This window comes from Mercenaria mercenaria, chromosome 17, assembly GCF_021730395.1.
Source record: "Mercenaria mercenaria strain notata chromosome 17, MADL_Memer_1, whole genome shotgun sequence".
NCBI classification, from domain to species: domain Eukaryota; kingdom Metazoa; phylum Mollusca; class Bivalvia; order Venerida; family Veneridae; genus Mercenaria; species Mercenaria mercenaria.
The window spans coordinates 26,400,730-26,419,993 of NC_069377.1; the positions used below are offsets into that span (position 1 = coordinate 26,400,730).

Here is a 19,264-nt window from a genome sequence, read left to right on the forward strand (position 1 = left end):
TTTCACCGGGGCAGACATCGAAAATTTTCCTAAATTTTTAATGCTCTTCAAGAAAAATACAGTTTAAGGTAAATTTGTGACTTTTATATGTATATGTGTTTTCAACTTTTTATTGGTCATTACAGAGTCATTACTAGCTCACAGCACAAATCATCTAAGGCAAACATTATGTTTTGCATTTGAGTTTTTTTCCAATTCTCTTTGATGATAAAGTTGGGTATGTAGAAACATTATTGTTCTTCTTGCTGCTTTGTTTTATTTTTTGACTTACCTACCCTGAAAATGAGTAAATAGTACTAAAGAATATCAAAAGCTGTATTGTTCATATAAAGTCACATTTACAGTTGCTGTGAAAACAAGAGCTGTCCATAAGACAGGGTGCTTGACTATTTGACAGCTTCTAAGGTCAGTAGATCTAAAAATAGAAAAACCTTGTGACCTCTCTAGAGGCCATACTTAGGGGGCCTCTGTGGCCGAGTGGTTAAGGTCGCTGACTTCAAATCACTTGCCCCTCATCAATGTGGGTTCGAGCCTTACTCGGGGCGCTGAATTCTTCATGTGAGGAAGCCATCCAGCTGGCTTACGGAAGGTCAGTGGTACTACCCAGGTGCCCGCTCGTGATGAAATAATGCACAGAGGGGCACTTGGGGTCTTCCTCCACCATTAAAGCTGGAAAGTTGACATATGACCTATGACATGTGTCGGTGCAACGTTAAATAAAACAAGAGGGCCATGATGGCCCTATATCGCTCACCTGTTATCATTGCACTTGAGGACAAGAAGGTCCTCAGAAAAAATATCAAAGTCCAAAGGACAGGAACAACAAAGGAAAGAAATTTAACCAAAAAGAAAAAAAAATTCTTACAAGGTACAGATATGTCAAAAAACACCTAAAAATTGGAGGTATCATTCATGTTGTACCACAGAAAAGTGGTCTCGGTTTTTCCTACGGCCAATAATAAAAAAGTTACTAAAAATAAGCTATTTATAGTAACGTAAAAGGGAAGTAATTAAAAAGAAAATGTACCAAAGAAGGATCTGCCAAATAAATCTGTTGACATAAATGAAATTTCAGATCAGTATCTTCATTAGTTACGGAGATATATCCATTTTAATTTGAAATAAAGGGAGGTAATTTGACATAAAATCAGTCCATAGTTATCTACCCTGATTGACTCAGTCCAACTAATGACAATAATGAAATTTCAAACAAGTCCTATAAGTACTTACTGATATAAATCCATTTTGACTACAATCAGGGGAGGTAATCAGATATAAAATAACTCTAGAACCTACAATTGGATCTGATTTGTCATGGAATCCAAGATTTATTGTTGTTGAAGATATTTTGGAAGTTTGTATCAAATAAAACCATAAATGAAGTCTCTATATGGCTGCAAAAGCCAAAATAGCCAATTTTGGACCTTTAAGGGACCATAACTCTGGAACCCATGATGGAATCTGGCCAGTTCAAGAAAGGAACCAAGATCTTGTGGTGATACAAGTTGTGTGCAAGTTTGATTAAATTCAAATCATAAATGAAGTTGCTATTGTGCAGACAAGGTCAAAATAGCTAATTTTGGCCCTTTCAGGGGCCATAACTCTGGAACCCATTATGGGATCTGGCCCGTTCAACAAAGGAACTGAGATCTTATGGCAACACAAGTTTTGTGCAAGTTTGATTAAATTCAAATCATAAATGAAGCTGCTATTGTGCAGACAAGGTCAAAATAGCTAATTCTGGCCCTTTCAGGGGCCATAACTCTGGAACCTATAACGGAATCTAGCCAGTTCAAGAAAGGAACCAAGGTCTTATAGTGATACAAGTTGTGTGCAAGTTTGATTAAAATAAAATCATAAATGAAGCTGCTATTGTGAAGACAAGGTCAAAATAGCTAATTTTGACCCTTTCAGGGGCCATAACTCTGGAACCCATAATGGGATCTGGCCAGTTCAAGAAAGGAACCGAGATCTTATGGTGATACAAGTTGTGTGCAATTTTGGTTAAAATAAAATCATGAATGAAACCACTATCGTGCAGACAAGAAATTGTTGACGGACGCACGGACGGACGCACGGACGGACGGACGACGGACGACGGAAGAAGGGTGATCACAAAAGCTCACCTTGTCACTATGTGACAGGTGAGCTAAAAAAACAAAAAAAAACAAGGAGCTGCGTTCAATAAACGCTTGATGCCCCCAGTGGCATCCTTGTCGATAGATTTTGCACCCAAGTCCAAAACAAGGTCAAGGTCAAATTGAGGTCAGGTGATGTTTGAAGATGAGGAATGGTCACAGTTTACATCTGTATTAGTATCAAATCATTCTTGTAAGCGGTATTGATGCTAGACGAAACGGTCCCATTTGGTTAACCAAGAGATGGCCCATATAAAGCAACCTAAGTCCAAAATGAGGTCAAGGTCAAGGTCAAACTGAGGTCAGGTGATGTCTGAAGATGAGGAATGGTCACAGGTTACATCTGCATTAGTATCAAGTCATTCTAGTAAGGGGTATTGATGCTAGACGAAACGGTCCCATTTGGTTAACCTCGTACAGACGGACGGACGAACTGACAGACGGACAGGACAATCACTATATGCCTCCCGCATCAGTAGATGCTGGGGGCACAAAAAGACTGTCTAAGTTGAAAATGAGAAGGTTTGATGACTAGGAAGCTTTGAGTAAAGTTTCAATCTAAGGCCATAATTAATTAATTCCTAGATTATCATCCCCGCCCGCCCCCTCTTTTTTATGCGACCCCAACCTTTTTTATTTCTCACCCCCACCCCCCCACCACTCCCGCAAAAAAAAGGAACCAAAAATGTACGAACTGTAAAAGGGTCCTGTATATTTGTTTTAATGCTGCTGCAAAATAAACACGATAAAGCGTGTCACAAATTAAACTCCCGCTCCTCTGATTGAAGAGCATTGTTAAATAACAACTTTCACTATGGATTTCATAATCGTAGTGGTTTTTCAATGTGAAATAACTCTAAAAGACTAGTTTGGGTGCAATTATTCCGATGCTAACTCGTTACTAGACCTATACTATGACTTTATTTTGGGCAGTCTAGATCATAAAGCACCGAATGATCATGGCGAAACCAGCTGTATGCAAGTGTTTGTTGGTCAATCTAAAGTTGGTTCATCACAACACAGGTCGATCCAGCTACTAAATAAAATGTCGACAGCATGTAATACGAGAGTAAAAAAGAAAGTCTACATTTTTTTTAGTTTCTTTGTAACTTTATTCTGTTTTTGCCGTTTGTCTTGACTTGTACTCAGCTAGGCATACGATTTATATATAAATAGCTGTCATTTTGAATATAAAAGGCTTAATTTTGTGAGTTTAAATTGAAACATATCTCATATTGATAAAATGGACCCTTCAGCTGAAATCCTAGGAGTCTGTATGTACCCTTCTGCTAATTTCAATCCCTACTCACAGGTCAAGTGGAGCCCCTGCGTACAGTTGTTTTAAAAATATAAAATAAAAAATAAAATTCTCCCCCCGCCCCATTCTTAAATAAAATTTGGATGATAATCTATGACTTAATTTATTATGGCCTAATAAGCAATGTTTACTAAGATATGAACTTGCATGCAAAACTTTAACCAAGGTGTGAGGCTGACGCTGTTGCTGAACCCAACACCTAGTCAGGGTAGCCCAGGTAAAGCAGACTAGCTCTCACAAGTCCTTCAATGGTCAAATTGAAAATGAGTAGTACTATCTTCAATTAAGCTGAGTCTGACATAAAGTATATTTCATATTCATCTTCCAAAAAAAAACCGATTTCCTTGCTTTGGAAGGTGACAAGTAAGTATTCAAAGAGGAGTAAATAAACAAGAGATCACAGAGTGATCTTGGCGCCCACCAATGTGCCATTTTTGAGAATTCCAAAATTTTAAGACTTATTGACTAGCTCAAGGTCAAATTTCATTTCCATACAAAACACTGTGCATGTGGTCAAAATTCGAAACCTGTAGCTTGAGAAATGTGAAAGTAGGTCACTATATCAATTTCAAGGACAAAGTTCTTTGTACACAAAACTATGCATGTGCATCAAGTTTGAAGGCTGTAATTTGATAAATTTGAAAGTAGGCCACTAGGTCAATCTTAAGGTCAAAGTTTATTTTGGTACACAAAACTATGCAAGTGGTCCAAATTTGAAGGCTGTAAGTAGGGTTCATGACCCCACCACACAAACACACACATGCCCAGTTGGCTGAGAAGTGACCTAATTATTCATTTAGACCAAGAAATGCACCAGAGGCCACCATTTCATACCTGTATTTCCTGACACCCCTAAAATGAGGGGAGTACCCCATCATTTAATGCACCAGACTTCAAAAATTTCCAGTGGGTAGACCCCCTGACATGGGCAGAGGCACGCCTCCCTAAAGCTACCACTCTTGGCACTATGCACCTCGGCGGTGACATCTTCATTCTAAACTGGTGCCCCCCAGTCAAATATTTCTAGATCTGGGCCTGAGAGTTAACATAATACTAATTTGTACATGTAAACATAATCAAGTTTGTTTAACTTTATACATAAATATTATATCATTTAAGCAGATATTTTGAAACGGTCTATTTCAGTAACGCTCAGACTCCCAAGCAATATTTACCTTACCCCAAAATAATTTATACAGATGACAAATGGCATTACAAAAATATAATACGTCACAATATGACATAAACATCAATTAGGAAAGCCTAATTTCTATATTTAAACTTATCGGTATGTGGGTTTTCTACCAAGAAGTGCATGTTGAGTAAACAATTATCAACTACAGCTATTCATAAGCCTAAATGTCCGCAGTCACTTATAGTACTCAGACTACCCACTTATCTTTTACGTTTAATTACATGGAATTCCTTTCAGATGATTAACAGTTATTGTGTTGGAATTTTGAAATATTATTAAACAATTTGAAAAGTTAAGATGGGATTACAAAATCAGAATTAATTTTATAAATATTATGCTAGCCTTTTATCTGTTACTGACGTGTTATCATATTCAAAATCACATTTATTACTCAACGAACATTTTGTCTTCAATATGAAATTTACTAGTTTAAAAGTATCCTTTTGTGTATGAATTTCTTTGGTAGGGTTTAATATTTAAAAAGATATCTAAATTTTCCACTACATTCATATAGGGATAAATGACCATGATACCTTGCAGTTGTATTTTTATGAATTAAAACAATCTAAAAAGTCTTGGCAGACGATCAGTCAAAAAACATTTCGCATTTTAAAATCTGGCCAGCAGTTATGGAAAAGATCATAATTTAAAAATCAGAATGTTAAGGAGATATCACTTGAAGATTTTTCTACTTTTGGATCTGGGGACCCTTAAGTGCACCCAAGCAGAACCATCTGAAATAGCTTTGTAAGAGGACTACATCACCTTCCACCAAAGAATTTCAGGGGAGATATTGTTTAAGGAAAAGTGTTGATAGATGGACAGATGGACAATGTAAAAATGATATACATTTTGTACAGTAAGTACAATAGTTCAACCAAAACATTTTGTGTTCTGGTGAGCTTAAAACAACAATGGTAATCTATAATCTACTAAAAATTAACAGCAAAAACGTTCTTTATTTATTGAAACTGTTTTCAGGCACAAAGACACCACAACCATAGGCAAATTATTCTATCTGATGACAGCTGACTGTTGACATTCTAAGTATTCTCAAGTTATTGATCAGAAACCAGATGGTTTACCGATGAAATGACAAGACAGACTGGTATACAGTATAACGTCTCGAGACATCTACATAACAAGCAATATTTGTATCTCCCAACAAGAGTGCCAGATTGTCACAATATACGCCCGTCACAGCAAATTTCTTTACTCTAGCACCTGTATTTGCAAATGGAATTTTAATTTTGTGGTTGTTTAGTAATCATTGTAAGTCATTAGTTTTTCTAAGTCCACAAAAAAACTCCTTACCAGGTAGAGATACCTTAAAATACACCTAAAATTTGAAAGTAACATCTATGTTGTACCACAGAAAAGTGGTCTTGTTTTTTCCCTACGGTCAATTATTAAAAAGTTACAATATAAGTTATTTATAGTAACAACTAAGGGAAGATAATCTTAAAAAAAAAAAAAAAAAAAAAATCCATAAAAAAATTGTAAGTCCACACAAAAATCTTTACCAGGTAGAGATTGGTCAAAATACACCTCATAATTGGATGTAGCATGCATGTTGTACTACAGAAAAGTGGTCTCGATTTTTCCCTACGACTAATAATGAAAAAGTTACAATATAAGCTATTTATAGTAACAACAAAGGGAAGTAATTCTAAAGAAAGGAACTGCACATGACACTTCATCTCATGATGGTGTATAATTGTGCCATGTTACATCAAAATCTCTCCATGCATGAAGAAGAAATGCTTCGGACAAAGTCATTCTTGTATCTGACCTTTGGCCTCTAAGTGTGACCTTGACCTTTGACCTAGGGACCTGGTTCTTGCACATGACACTCTGCCTCGTGGTGGTGAACATTTGTGCAAAGTTATATCAAAATCCCTCTATGCATGAAGAAGAAATGCTCCTGACAAGGTTTTCATTCTTGTATCATTTGACCTCTAAGTGTGACCTTGACCTTTGACCTAGGGACCTGGTTCTTGCGCATGTCACTCCGCCTGGTGGTGGTGAACATTTGTGCAAAGTTATATCAAAATCCCTCTATGCATGAAAAAGAAATGCTCCGGACAAGGTTTTCATTCTTGTATCCTTTGACCTCTAAGTGTGACCTTGACCTTTGACCTAGGGACCTGGTTCTTGCGCATGACACTCCGCCTCGTGGTAGTGAACATTTGTGCCAAGTTATATCAAAATCCCTCCATGCATGAAGAAGATATGCTCCGGACAAAGTCATTCTTGAATTTGACCTTTGACCTCTAAGTGTGACCTTGACCTTAGACCTAGGGACCTGGTTTTTGCGCATGACACTCCGTCTCATGAAGGTGAACAACTGTGCCAACTTTCATCAAAATCCCTTCATGCATGTAGAAGATATGCTCCGGACAAAGTCTGTGGACGCCGCCCGCCCGCCCGCCCGCCAGGGGCGTTCCCATAATACGTCCCGTTTTTCAAACGGGCGTATAAAAAGTGTTGCTCTACAGAGGTTGAACTGTACCACTTCTTCTTTGTAGGCAGAAACCAACCTTAAATTCTAAAACTAAAACATTTAAAATCCTTCCCTTTACTCTGGTTTTGAAAAGCATAATTACCTGAAAGAGTCATGTTAATTTCAGCTACAGCACCGTTTTCTACTGCATTTTTTATACTTCGGTAACTGTCCATAGCTTTTTTTGTGGTTACGAGGCAGATGTACGTTTTAAATGCATCTTCTTTCACTGAAACAAGAAATTAAGTTGTAACTGATAAGCAGACATATCAATGGACATGCATGTTACAACTGAACTTAACTGTTAATTCAAGCAGAAATATTTACGTATCACCCTAACTCGCTATGCTAAAGCCAAATTTGTTTATCTTTAATTTATTATAACGACATGTCTCGGTAAATGTGGAAATTGAAGCTGCCAATTTTTTCAATAATTTTCATGGATTTCATGGTTGAGTCAATCAACGAAATTTAACCAAACTAAAAATTAAAATTCCAATTCATTTCATATTCAAAAGTTGAAATCCACAAATTTATATCCCCATGAAATTGCGGTTTTGACATAAACCACGAAATTTCATGCCCACGAAATTAAATGATTTTACAGTATATGGTAATTTCTTTAGCAAGACTGCATTGCTGTTTCCCAATACCATGAAGTTTACACTTTGTTGAAAATACAGTATACCTGTTTCAGAAATAACAGAGCCGTTTACATTTTCTCCATCAACATTCACCACTGTAACTATTGGAACATTCAGCTCATCTCTGGAACTCAAACAAGACATTTGTGTTTCTTCTCCTAACTCCCCAAGCTGTGTCTTCTCATTGCCTAAAATAGGAATAGCTTCATCATGTCAAAATAAAGTAATGCACACCAACTTACAAAATACTGAATATTGTTCATATAATTTAAAAGTTCCATAAGGCTTTGAAATTTATATCAAAAACAGATGAAACAGCGGTCCAAATAATGTTTTACATAACTAAATGGCTAGAAAAGTGTTGTTTTTAACAGCACATGCACTTTTATAGTTAGAGTCATAAAGGGAGGTAATCAAAAACAGTGGATTCAATAAAACACATTAGTATATTCACCTACATTCAAACCTTTGACAAATAATAGAAAAAACAAGAGCTCACAGAACACGAAATGCCCCCCTTGATGCATTCAGTAATTGCACAAGGAACAGAAATTACTTGGTCACCGTACACAAAAAGTTCTACTGTTCTGGGTCAATGTGACCTTGACCTTTGACCTATTGACCTCGGAATCAATTGGGGTCATTTGCTGGTCAGGATCAACCTGCCTATTAAGTTTCATGGTCCTAGGCCCAAGCATTCTCAAGTTATCTTCCTGAAACCATTTAACTGTTCCAGGCCAATGTGACCTTAACCTATGACCTACTGACCTCAAAATCAATAGGGGTCATCTGCTGGTCATGACCAACATCCCAATCAACTTTCATGATGCTAGGCCCAAGCGTTCTTTATCAATTATCTTTGTTTGTTTGTTTGTTTGTTTTGGGCTTGTTGCTGTTTTTCAACAGTATTTCAATTACGTAACCAAGTGAAATTAACTTAAAAAGTGTTCCCGGATTCTGTACCAGTACAAACCTGTTCTCCAGTCACTTGCCCCTCATCAATGTGGGATTGAGCCTCACTCTGGGCATTAAATTCTTAACGTGAGGAAGCCATCCAGCTGGCTTACGGAACATCGATGGTTCTACCGAAGGTCCCTGCCAGTGATGAAATAATTGAGGCGCACCTAGGGTCTTCCTCCACCATCAAAGATGGAAAGTCACCATATGACCTATAATTGTGTTGGTGCAATGATAAACCAAACATCAACAACAAAAGTGCCTAGGGAACATTCACCTCAACTTGAGGACCTGATAAACTCTAGGACAAGTTTTCATTTTCTAAGTACATGACTTGTAATGGTAATACTATTACAATACAAATGTACTAACTCGGGTTTGTTCTTTTAAGATAAACATGCCTTTCATTTTGTTCTCTTATTTAGACTAAATTTTAAAAAGCGATGGTTGTTGGTGTGTGTGTGTAAGAGGGGGGAGGGAGGTCTTAATTCCTACTGGTTTAAGACTCTATTTGTATCATACTGATTGCAAGAAACAGATCATAACAAGAGACAAGGCTGGAATTTCTGTAATGAGTGTTTAAACCCCATCAAGCTCAAAATCACTCATATTTAAATCACACCAGTACTGATTTACTTCCATGGCGAAGCATGATTTGAGCCGCACCATGAGAAAACCAATGTTGTGCGTTTGCGTCCAGCATGAATCCAGACCAGGCTGCCCATCCGCGAAACTGTTTGAGCAAACGCACTATGTTGCTTTTCTCATGGCACGGCATATTTAAATAAAAGCGCTATGCATAATTGATAAATATAACTGCAACCATAAGATTTTTAGTAAGAACTAAAAATAATAGTTTTACCTTCCAAAACTAAGAGTTCCGTCATCACTCTGACAACTTTCCCATTGTCAGAAGGTGTAATAATACAGGTATAGTTCCCAGCATCTTGCTTTGAAGCAATTGCCTTTGAAAATGTTCGAGTGCTATAATTGCCTATCACAGAATGAGAGTCTGTATTATCCGAAATGATAGTGCCATCATGTTCTAGTTCAAACTTCAACGATTGGAACAAAATACCAGTATAGTAAGGGGGTGACCTACATATAAATTCTATGTTATCACCAATTTTCTTCACAGGACACACAGGATGTAGGAAGGCACCCCGTGATTCTGAAAAAGAGAAAAAATCACAGGATTTTATTATGAAATATTTGCTGCTCAAAGCATTCAGGGGAAAGGTTGTCTATCGACTTGTTAATGTGTCAGCCACTCAACCAGGAAGCCATGGGTTTGAGCCTTAACAACCACACCTTCTCATGGTATTTTCCTGCAAGTTGACATTATAGTATTCAAATAATCTTTAATCACAATTAAGCTTAAATAAACTTAAGCATCACAGTGAAAATTTGTTGTCAAGTTCATGGATTTTATACAGTCAAACCTGTATTTAGTAGCCAGTCAATGAAGAGACACAATCCGGCTACTTAAGTAGATGGTTGCTTAATATAACAAGAGCTACGCCTTGCAGGTGCAGACGCTCATCTGATTTTTTTGTCTCTGTATAATAGAAATATTGACCTACCCATGATTTTCTAAGTCCAAAAGGGGCCATAATTCTTGCAAAAAGCAATGTAGAGTTAAGGTGCAGTGTCAGCTTTTAATAGCGAATAACAGCTCCAAGTTTTAAAGCAACAGCCTTGACCGTAAAGGAGAAAAGTTTACCTAAACATAAAACTTAAACAAGAAATCTGATTTTCTAAGTCCAAAAGGGGCCATAATTCTTGCAAAAAGCAGGATGGAGTTATGTTTTCTGCTGTACAGAGTCAACTTTTGATGGTGAACAAGTGTTGCAAGTTTCAAAGCAATAGCTTTAATAGTTTAGGAGAAAAGTTGACATAAACATAAAACTTAACCAAGAAATCTGATATTTTCTAAGTCCAAAAGGGGCCATAATTCTTGCAAAAAGCAGGATGGAGTTATGTTTCTTGCTCAACAGAGTCAGCTAATGATGGTGAACAAGTGTTGCAAGTTTTAAAGCAGTAGCTTTGATAGTTTAGGAGAAAAGCTGACCTAAACATAAAACTTAACCAGGCAATGCAAAACTTTACCAAGAAATCTGATATTTTCTAAGTGCAAAAGGGGCCATATTTCTTTCAAAAAATCAGATGAGCTAAAAATAAAATTAGAACAAAAAAGACAATCTGGGAAGTTAGCTGACTTGCTGCTTAAGGAAAGAGGCAGCTAAAGACAGGTGGCTGCTTAGGAAGGTTCAACTGCATTTATAATTTTAAATATTATAAAACATAATTATAACTTAACACATATTAAAAGGTAAAATATTCACATGAAATCAGTTTACAGTCAAGTGGCAAATTAAAAGTGGGATACAGTGGCTATAAACACAGCTGATACAAAGGCCAGACTGTACAATGTATGGGAGGCCATGTCAGTCAAAATCTATTTCCTCACAGAATAAAACCATGGAGATAGATCTACGGAGTTAGTCTATATACCATCAAGATATCCTTTTTAGTTTTTTAAAACGTTTCTCTAAATATCTACATTTTTTCTTTTTTTATAAAGACATATGGGACAGTTTTCTATAATTATGTATATAGGCAAAAATTTTCCTACAGACAGAATTTCTTTAAACTTTATGTATTGTCTGAGAATCAAGTTTAAAATGGAAATTTGTATTAAAAATCATAGGTACCCAGGCTTGATCTTGAATTATCTGCCCTTGAAAATAGATTTTTTCAGTATTTTCCAACTTTCAAGTACAGATAATTCATGACCAAGGATGGGTACCTATGATTTATTTTATTTCATATTTGTGTTTCTGATTTGATTCTCTAGCTATAGCTGTCAGTAAACACAGTTTAAAACAAGAGCGGCGCTCATCTGATTTATTTGTCTCCTTATAATAGATTTTCTAAGTCTAAAAGGGGCCATAATTCTTGCAAAAAGCAATGCAGAGTTACAGTTCTTGCTGTGCAGAGTCAACTTTTAATGGCGAATAACTGCTCCAAGTTTTAAAGCAATAACGTTAAGGAGAAAAGTTGACCTAAACGCAAAACTTAACCAAGAAATCTGATATTTTCTAAGTCCAATAGGGGCCATAATTCTTGCAAAAAGCAGGATGGAGTTATGCTTCTTGCTGTACAGAGTCAGCTTATAATGGTGAACAAGTGTTGCAAGTTTGAAGCAATATAGCTTTGATAGTTTAGGAGGAAAGCTGACCTAAACACAAAACTTAACCAAGAAATCTGGTTAACCAGAAATCTGAAATATATTTTCTAAAGTCCAAAAGGGGCTATAATTCTTGCAAAAAGCAATGTAGAGTTAGGGTACTTGCTGTGCAGAGTCAGCTTTTAATGGCGAATAACTGCTCCAAGTTTTAAAGCAATAGTTTTGACCGTTAAGGAGAAAAGTTGACCTAAACGCAAAACCTAACCAAGAAATCTGATATTTTCTAAGTGCAAAAGGGGCCATAATTCTTGCAAAAAGCAGGTTGGAGTTATGTCTCTTGCTGTACAGAGTCAGCTATTGATGGTGAAAAAGTGTTGCAAGTTCTAAAGCAATAGCTTTGATAGTTTAGGAGGAAAGCTGACCTAAACATAAAACTTAACCAGGCAACACCAACGCCAATCAAGTGATGACAATAACTCATCTTTTTTTTTTTTTAAATCAGATAAGCTAAAAAGGAATTCTGTCCATAACAAAATTTTGCACCATGTCAACCGATATAGACACTGTGGTAAATGTCCTTAACTATGAACATGACAAAATGATATCGCAAAGTCCTGGTCTTTCCCATGGACCGAATTTCTTTAAACTTTGTATTCTGACTGAAATGAAGTCTGAAACAGAAATATAAATTAAAATGCACAGTTTCCTTGCATGATATTGAATTATCTGTCTTTGAAAATTGGATTTTTTTAGCATTTTCTGATTATCAAGGGCAGATAATTCATGGTCAAGCCTGGGTACCTATGATTTTTAATACATATTTCCGTTTTAAACTTGACTCTCAGTCAGTACATGAAGTTTAAAGAAATTCTGTCCACAGGAAAATTTTTGCCTACCCTTACGAAATGGTCAAAAAGCTGCAAACATGCCGCGAACATACCTATTCGCAGGAAGTATTCGCTGGATATTCGCTGCTACCGCGATCATGCCACGATTGATTTGATACTAGTTTGTGGGATATTCGCAGGAAGACCAATGATCGCTGCATGTTCGTGAGAAGAACTTAGAAGATTATAATCTTTTGGTAAACAGTAAAACTGTTAATGAAGAGCTTTTATAAGAGCAGGTAATTGTAGATCAATTAATTTGTAACATTATCTGTGAGGTCACAGTATGAGTCTGATAAGTTAATTACAACCAGATATTCTGGACATGTGTAGAAGGAAATCTCATAAGTGATTCTTAGAGGTTGATAGGAATATATGAGCTGTGCCATGGGAAAACCAACATAGTGGGTATGCGACCAGCATGGATCCAGACCAGCCTGCGCATCCGCGCAGTCTGGTCAGGATCCATTCTGTTCGCTAATAGTTTCTCCAATTCCAATAGGTTTTAAAAGCGAACAGCATGGAGCCTGACCAGACTGCGCGGATGCGCAGGCTGGTCTGGATCCATGCTGGTCGCATACCCACTATGTTGGTTTTCGCATGGCACGGCTCATATTCTTTTTTGTGGTAAGTCAGAAAATTTATGTTTAATATCTATACTTATATCTCAATAAACATAAGGAATTTTGAAAATGAAATAGATATGCTTAAACTTTTGCAGAGCTGAATCAGATTATCTAAAAAGAAATATAAAACTAGCTTATTTGACGATTTCCAAGCTTCATTAGTCTGAAAATTAGCATGTAAACTATATGACAGATTTGTAGTGATACATATAACTTATAAGCAGTGTAAAAAAGAAACCATTGGGATGAAATGAATACATGCACTCAGACAATGTTATGGAAATGACAATTAACAGTTAAAATTCAAATTTTTCTAGCATTAAAATTCAAAATGCTCCAGATATGATATGAAAAAGTTCAGACGTTGACAATCTGAATTTGTTACAACCTCAGTGTTCAAATTTATTCAATAATTTTATAATTATGCCTGATTCCTATTAATTTATTTGTTTTTGCACTTTTACTGTAGGCCTACAATGATTTTTTGTACACAATTTCTGTAGTGATGGTTTTCAGCTAGTTCATGGAACCAGTTCGCGGGATGATCGCAACAACTAGTTCACGGGATGATCACAGCAACTTGTTCGCGGGAAGTTCACAGCTACTTGTTCGCGGGAATTTCGCGGCAACTTGTTCGCGGCAAAACTAATTTGCATATGAAAAGTGAACACCAAACGAACATCCTGTGAACAATTATACGAATTGTTTCAAAAGTGTTCGCGGCATGTTCACCGGATATTCGCGGCATGATCGCAGCAAGTGTTCGCGACAAACTATAATATTTCCTTAAGGGTATATACATATAGAAAACTGTCTGATATTATGTCTTTAATATCTCTACCAGTCCTATGTGCAGTCTGAAAGACAGCTAAATCCCCCGCCACTGCTATGGATAGTGAAAGGGTAAACCTTTGATTTTAGCTGTGACCTTGACCTTGAACTGACATGGCTGACTCATGAATTCTGCACAACGTCTTGATGAGGTGATCATTTGACCAACGTTTCATGAAAATCCTTCAAGGGGTTTAGGAGATACAGAGCTGAAACCTTTGACCTTCAGTTGTGACCTTGACCTTGAGTTGACATGGCTGACTCATGAGTTCTTGATGAGGTGATCATTTGACCCAAGTTTGATGAAAATCCTTCAAAGGGTTAAGGAGATACAGAGTGGACACCAAATGGAAGGCTCAAACCTTCGACCCTTAGTTGTGACCTTGACCTTGAGCTGGCATGGTTGACTCATAATTTCTGCACATTGTTCTGATGAGGTAATCATTTGACCCTAGTTTTATAAAATTCCTTCAAGGGGTTTAGGAGATATAGAGCGGACTCGAAATGGAAGGCTCAAACTTTTGACCTTCAGTTGTGACCTTGACCTTGAGCCGACATGGCTGACTCATAAGTTCTGCACATCGCCTTGATGAGGTAATCGTTTGACCATAGTTTGATGAAAATCCTTCAAGGGGTTTAGGAGATATAGAGTGGACACAAAATGGAAGGCTCAAACCTTTGACCCTAAGTTGTGACCTTGACCTTGAGCCGGCATGACTGACTCATGCGTTCTGCACATCCTCTTGATGAGGTGATCATTTGACCCAAGTTTTATAAAATTCCTTCAAGGGGTTTTGGAGATATAGAGCGGGCACAAAATGGCAGGCTCAAACCTTTGACCTTGAGTTGTGACCTTGACCTTGAACCGACAAGGCTGACTCATGGGTTCTGCACATCGTCTTGATGAGGTGATCATTTGACCCAAGTTTCATGAAAATCCTTCAAGGGGTTTAGGAGATATGGACCGGACACGATTTTGTTAAGGACGGACGGACGGAAGGACGGACGGTCGGAAGGACGGACGCAGACCATTCCTATAATCCCTCCGCCATGGCGGGGGTTTAAAAAGGGTCATAATTACTAGTTTACAACATTTTAGCTAAAAATATTCAGCTCAGAGATGTTTATATGCTGTTATGGATCTTAATGGACGCGACCATCAGAAAATAAAAATAGCGTCAGTTAAGTTATGGTAGCCAGAACTAACAACATTTTAATAGTCCAGGAGCTGAATACAGACTATTTATATTGATGAGACAAAAAAGTATATTATTAATACAAATAGTTAATATATAACAACAATTATACAAATTATATTTAAAAGTTATGGATGTAAACATTAACAATAATCATATCTATGGGCATGGCTAATAAAAGATTAAATATGTATTATACACATTTTTTCAAATTTTCTGGTTTTTTATTCATGCTAATTTTTAAGTATTTCAGAATGATCTACTTCATCACACTGCTGCCAACACTCCAACTCCTGCTGTAATTATCACTTTCATTTCAGTCTGTTGACGAACCATCAGGGGAGGTAACTGGAATTTTGGATTGGGACTATTTTTTTACTGCTGCCCTGCTCTTCAAGCAAACTGTCTCCAAAAAGTAGGCCAGTGAAGGATGCTCTTAAAACTTTTACTGTTCAACTTCCTCTCACTTCTACCTTACTTTAACCTGCATTCTGCATTCATTTCACACTCCCATGCACTATCTAGTGGAAACTTACTCTGTAGTACTTCAATATTTCCTTTCACTAATCAATGTGGAGAGATGTAACTGAGTACCAGACAGACAAATGTCAAAGCTTACCTATTTTCTCATTTTCTCGGACAAGCAAACATTTAACTGCATATTTGGAGCAAATGATATTTTATTCTTTAGAAAGCAGTAAGATAACATACTATATAGGACAGGTTAGTCATACTAAAGTTTTCAAAACAGATATTGATAATCATTAGAATCATGAAGGTACATTGAAGGTTGTATTATACCAATTCAGTTCCTTCTTTATTTCAATATAAACAATTAAATATTGAGACCTTAGAGCATTTCAATGATATATTAAAACCATAATTATATATAGCCATTTTATAGTATAACACACCTTCTTATACCATGAAAATGAAAAAAATACTGAGATGTTATGTTACATATTAAAAAAAATCTGTCCTGAAAAACATCACCCCATGCATGAAAATGCACCGATAAAAATATAACAGAGATTATAAAATAATGATATGATAAAAATATAACTGTCACATCATTATATGACTCATACCACATCTCATCAGCAACATGGTAAGTAACATTTTGGACTTTAATTGCTTTTTTCTGACACTCCTATTCTAGTGTTCGCTTGGTATTCCAATATAAAAATACACTAAAATAAATTAATATTTTTCTTATGTAAAATCCCAATTCAAAATCATTATGTAAATGTTATTTTTGATACAGTCTGTATTAATCAACCAGGCAAGGGAACAACCTTTAGCCTGCTAAATTTCTAAAATGGACCGGTCCATCATTCAATTTGAGCAATACCATTTCTTATTTGAAGGGGTTTTCAATGAAAATTTACTGACTGAATAGCGAACAGTGTAGACCATGATCAGCCAGCACGGATGTGCAGGCTGATCTTGGTCTGCACTGGTCGCAAGGCAGAATCACTTGCCGCCAGCAGGCTAAAGGTTAAAGAAAGTGGCTGCTTCAGATGAAATTAGACTAAAATGTTAATTTTGGAAGTAAGCTAACTGCCTGCTTAAAGCAAGTGGCCACTTAATACAGGTGGCTGCTGAGGCAGGTTCAACTGTACTGTATGATTTTACATGCTCTGAATAAAAAGTATCAAAAGATTCTTCATCTTGCCTTTTATTCAAATAATACAACGAGGTTTATTTTCAAACAGTGTTAATACTTTCACTGTGTTTTCGATCTGCACAAAACTAAAACAAAATAAAATTATATGGCAATGAACAGATTACAAATAAAATTTCCTTTTAAAAGGAAAGGCTTGCCTGGTTTGTAATCTAGGAACTATATCAAAGACTGCAAGTATAGCACCTTAATGATCAAAACAAAAACAGATCACATAAAACCGAAAACATTCTGAAAAAAGCATCCGTAGACGACTTACATCGTCCATGTGTTCTATTTATAGTCCAAATGAGGGATTTCCTTTTTAACTATTTAAATCCAGCGAAACTTGAAGTGATAACACGCACAGAAGCAGTCTGAAATCACAAGCCAAAATAAAAATACCCCTTTAAATACTAATGGATTCGGCCACAACATAAGCGAAAAAATTGGCGGTAAATTTTCCTGTGAGATACACATGCATGCTTACTATGACATGTATAAATCTCCATAAATTCTTTAAAATACTACTAAAACAAGGCAGTCTGAAAGACAGCTAAATCCCCCGCCACTGCTATGGATAGTGAAAGGGTAAACCTTTGATTTTAGCTGTGATCTTGACCTTGAACTGACACGGCTGACTCATGAATTCTGCACAACGTCTTGATGAGGTGATCATTTGACCAAAGTTTCATGAAAATCCTTCAAGGGGTTTAGGAGATACAGAGCTGAAACCTTTGACCTTCAGTTGTGACCTTGACCTTGAGTTGACATGGCTGACTCATGAGTTCTTGATGAGGTGATCATTTGACCCAAGTTTTATAAAATTCCTTCAAGGGGTTTAGGAGATATAGAGCGGACACGAAATGGAAGGCTCAAACCTTTGACCTTCAGTTGTGACCTTGACCTTGAGCCGACATGGCTGACTCATAAGTTCTGCACATCGCCTTGATGAGGTGATTGTTTGACCCAAGTTTGATGAAAATCCTTCAAGGGGTTTAGGAGATATAGTGCGGACACAAAATGGAAGGCTCAAACCTTTGACCCTAAGTTGTGACCTTGACCTTGAGCCGGCATGACTGACTCATGTGTTCTGCACATCGTCTTGATGAGGTGATCATTTGACCCAAGTTTTATAAAATTCCTTCAAGGGGTTTAAGAGATATAGAGCGGACACAAAATGGAAGGCTCAAACCTTTGACCTTGAGTTGTGACCTTGACCTTGAGCCGGCATGGCTGACTCATGGGTTCTGCACATCGTCTTGATGAGGTGATCATTTGACCCAAGTTTTATAAAATTCCTTCAAGGGGTTTAGGAGATATAGAGCGGACACAAAATGGCAGGCTCAAACCTTTGACCTTGAGTTGTGACCTTGACCTTGAACTGACAAGGCTGACTCATGGGTTCTGCACATCGTCCAAACTCCAACGCAGTGATCTCCCTTGCCGCTTTGCTCATAGATCACTGCCAACACAATGTTTTTAGCTAAAATTCAGCTAAGTGGACTTCTTTTAATTATATATTTATTTAGTTAATTTTACCCCAATGTTTTCGAAGTTTACACTTCTTTTAGCACAGGCGAATGTTCCATAATAAAAAAATAACGATTGTGATTGAAAATAGGTAATTATTTACAAGACCGCTAAGTATCCTGAAACGAAACCGAAAGTAAACAAACGAGTATGTCGACGTTAATCTTTGATGCCGTTCAAGATAATTATGCTGCCATTGACCCCAAGCCAAAACAGATAGAGGCTTTTCAATATTTTCCTGCTGGCCAAGATATGTTATTGTCAAAAGTTTGGTAGATTTCTGTATTCTATCAACATACAAGTTTATTTTAAAACCGATCATCACGTGATGAACAATGGTCACGTGAATGTTGTGGTGGCAGTGATCAATGAGCGAAGCGGCAAGGGAGATCACTGCGTTGGAGTTTGCACATCGTCTTGATGAGGTGATCATTTGACCCAAGTTTCATGAAAATCCTTCAAGGGGTTTAGGAGATATGGACCGGACACGATTTTGTTACGGACGGAAGGACGGACGGAAGGACAGACGCAGACCATTCCTATAATCCCTCCGCCACGGCGGGGGATTAATAATTGAAATATA

The 19,264-nt window shown here is 37.0% G+C and overlaps 1 protein-coding gene across 3 annotated transcripts in view; it reads right to left on the bottom strand.

Annotated features, from left to right (window-relative positions):
• LOC128550369 (uncharacterized) overlaps positions 1–19,264 on the bottom strand; it is a 38,410-nt gene that overhangs the window by 10,311 nt on the left and 8,835 nt on the right. For all 3 annotated transcript variants that reach the window (XM_053529303.1, XM_053529302.1, XM_053529304.1), the window contains exons 2-4: positions 9,618–9,926; positions 7,843–7,986; positions 7,258–7,383 (exon numbers count right to left, since the gene is read on the bottom strand). In XM_053529303.1, coding sequence (XP_053385278.1) covers positions 7,258–7,383; positions 7,843–7,986; positions 9,618–9,926 — 579 coding nt within the window. The remainder of the gene's footprint in view (positions 1–7,257; positions 7,384–7,842; positions 7,987–9,617; positions 9,927–19,264) is intronic.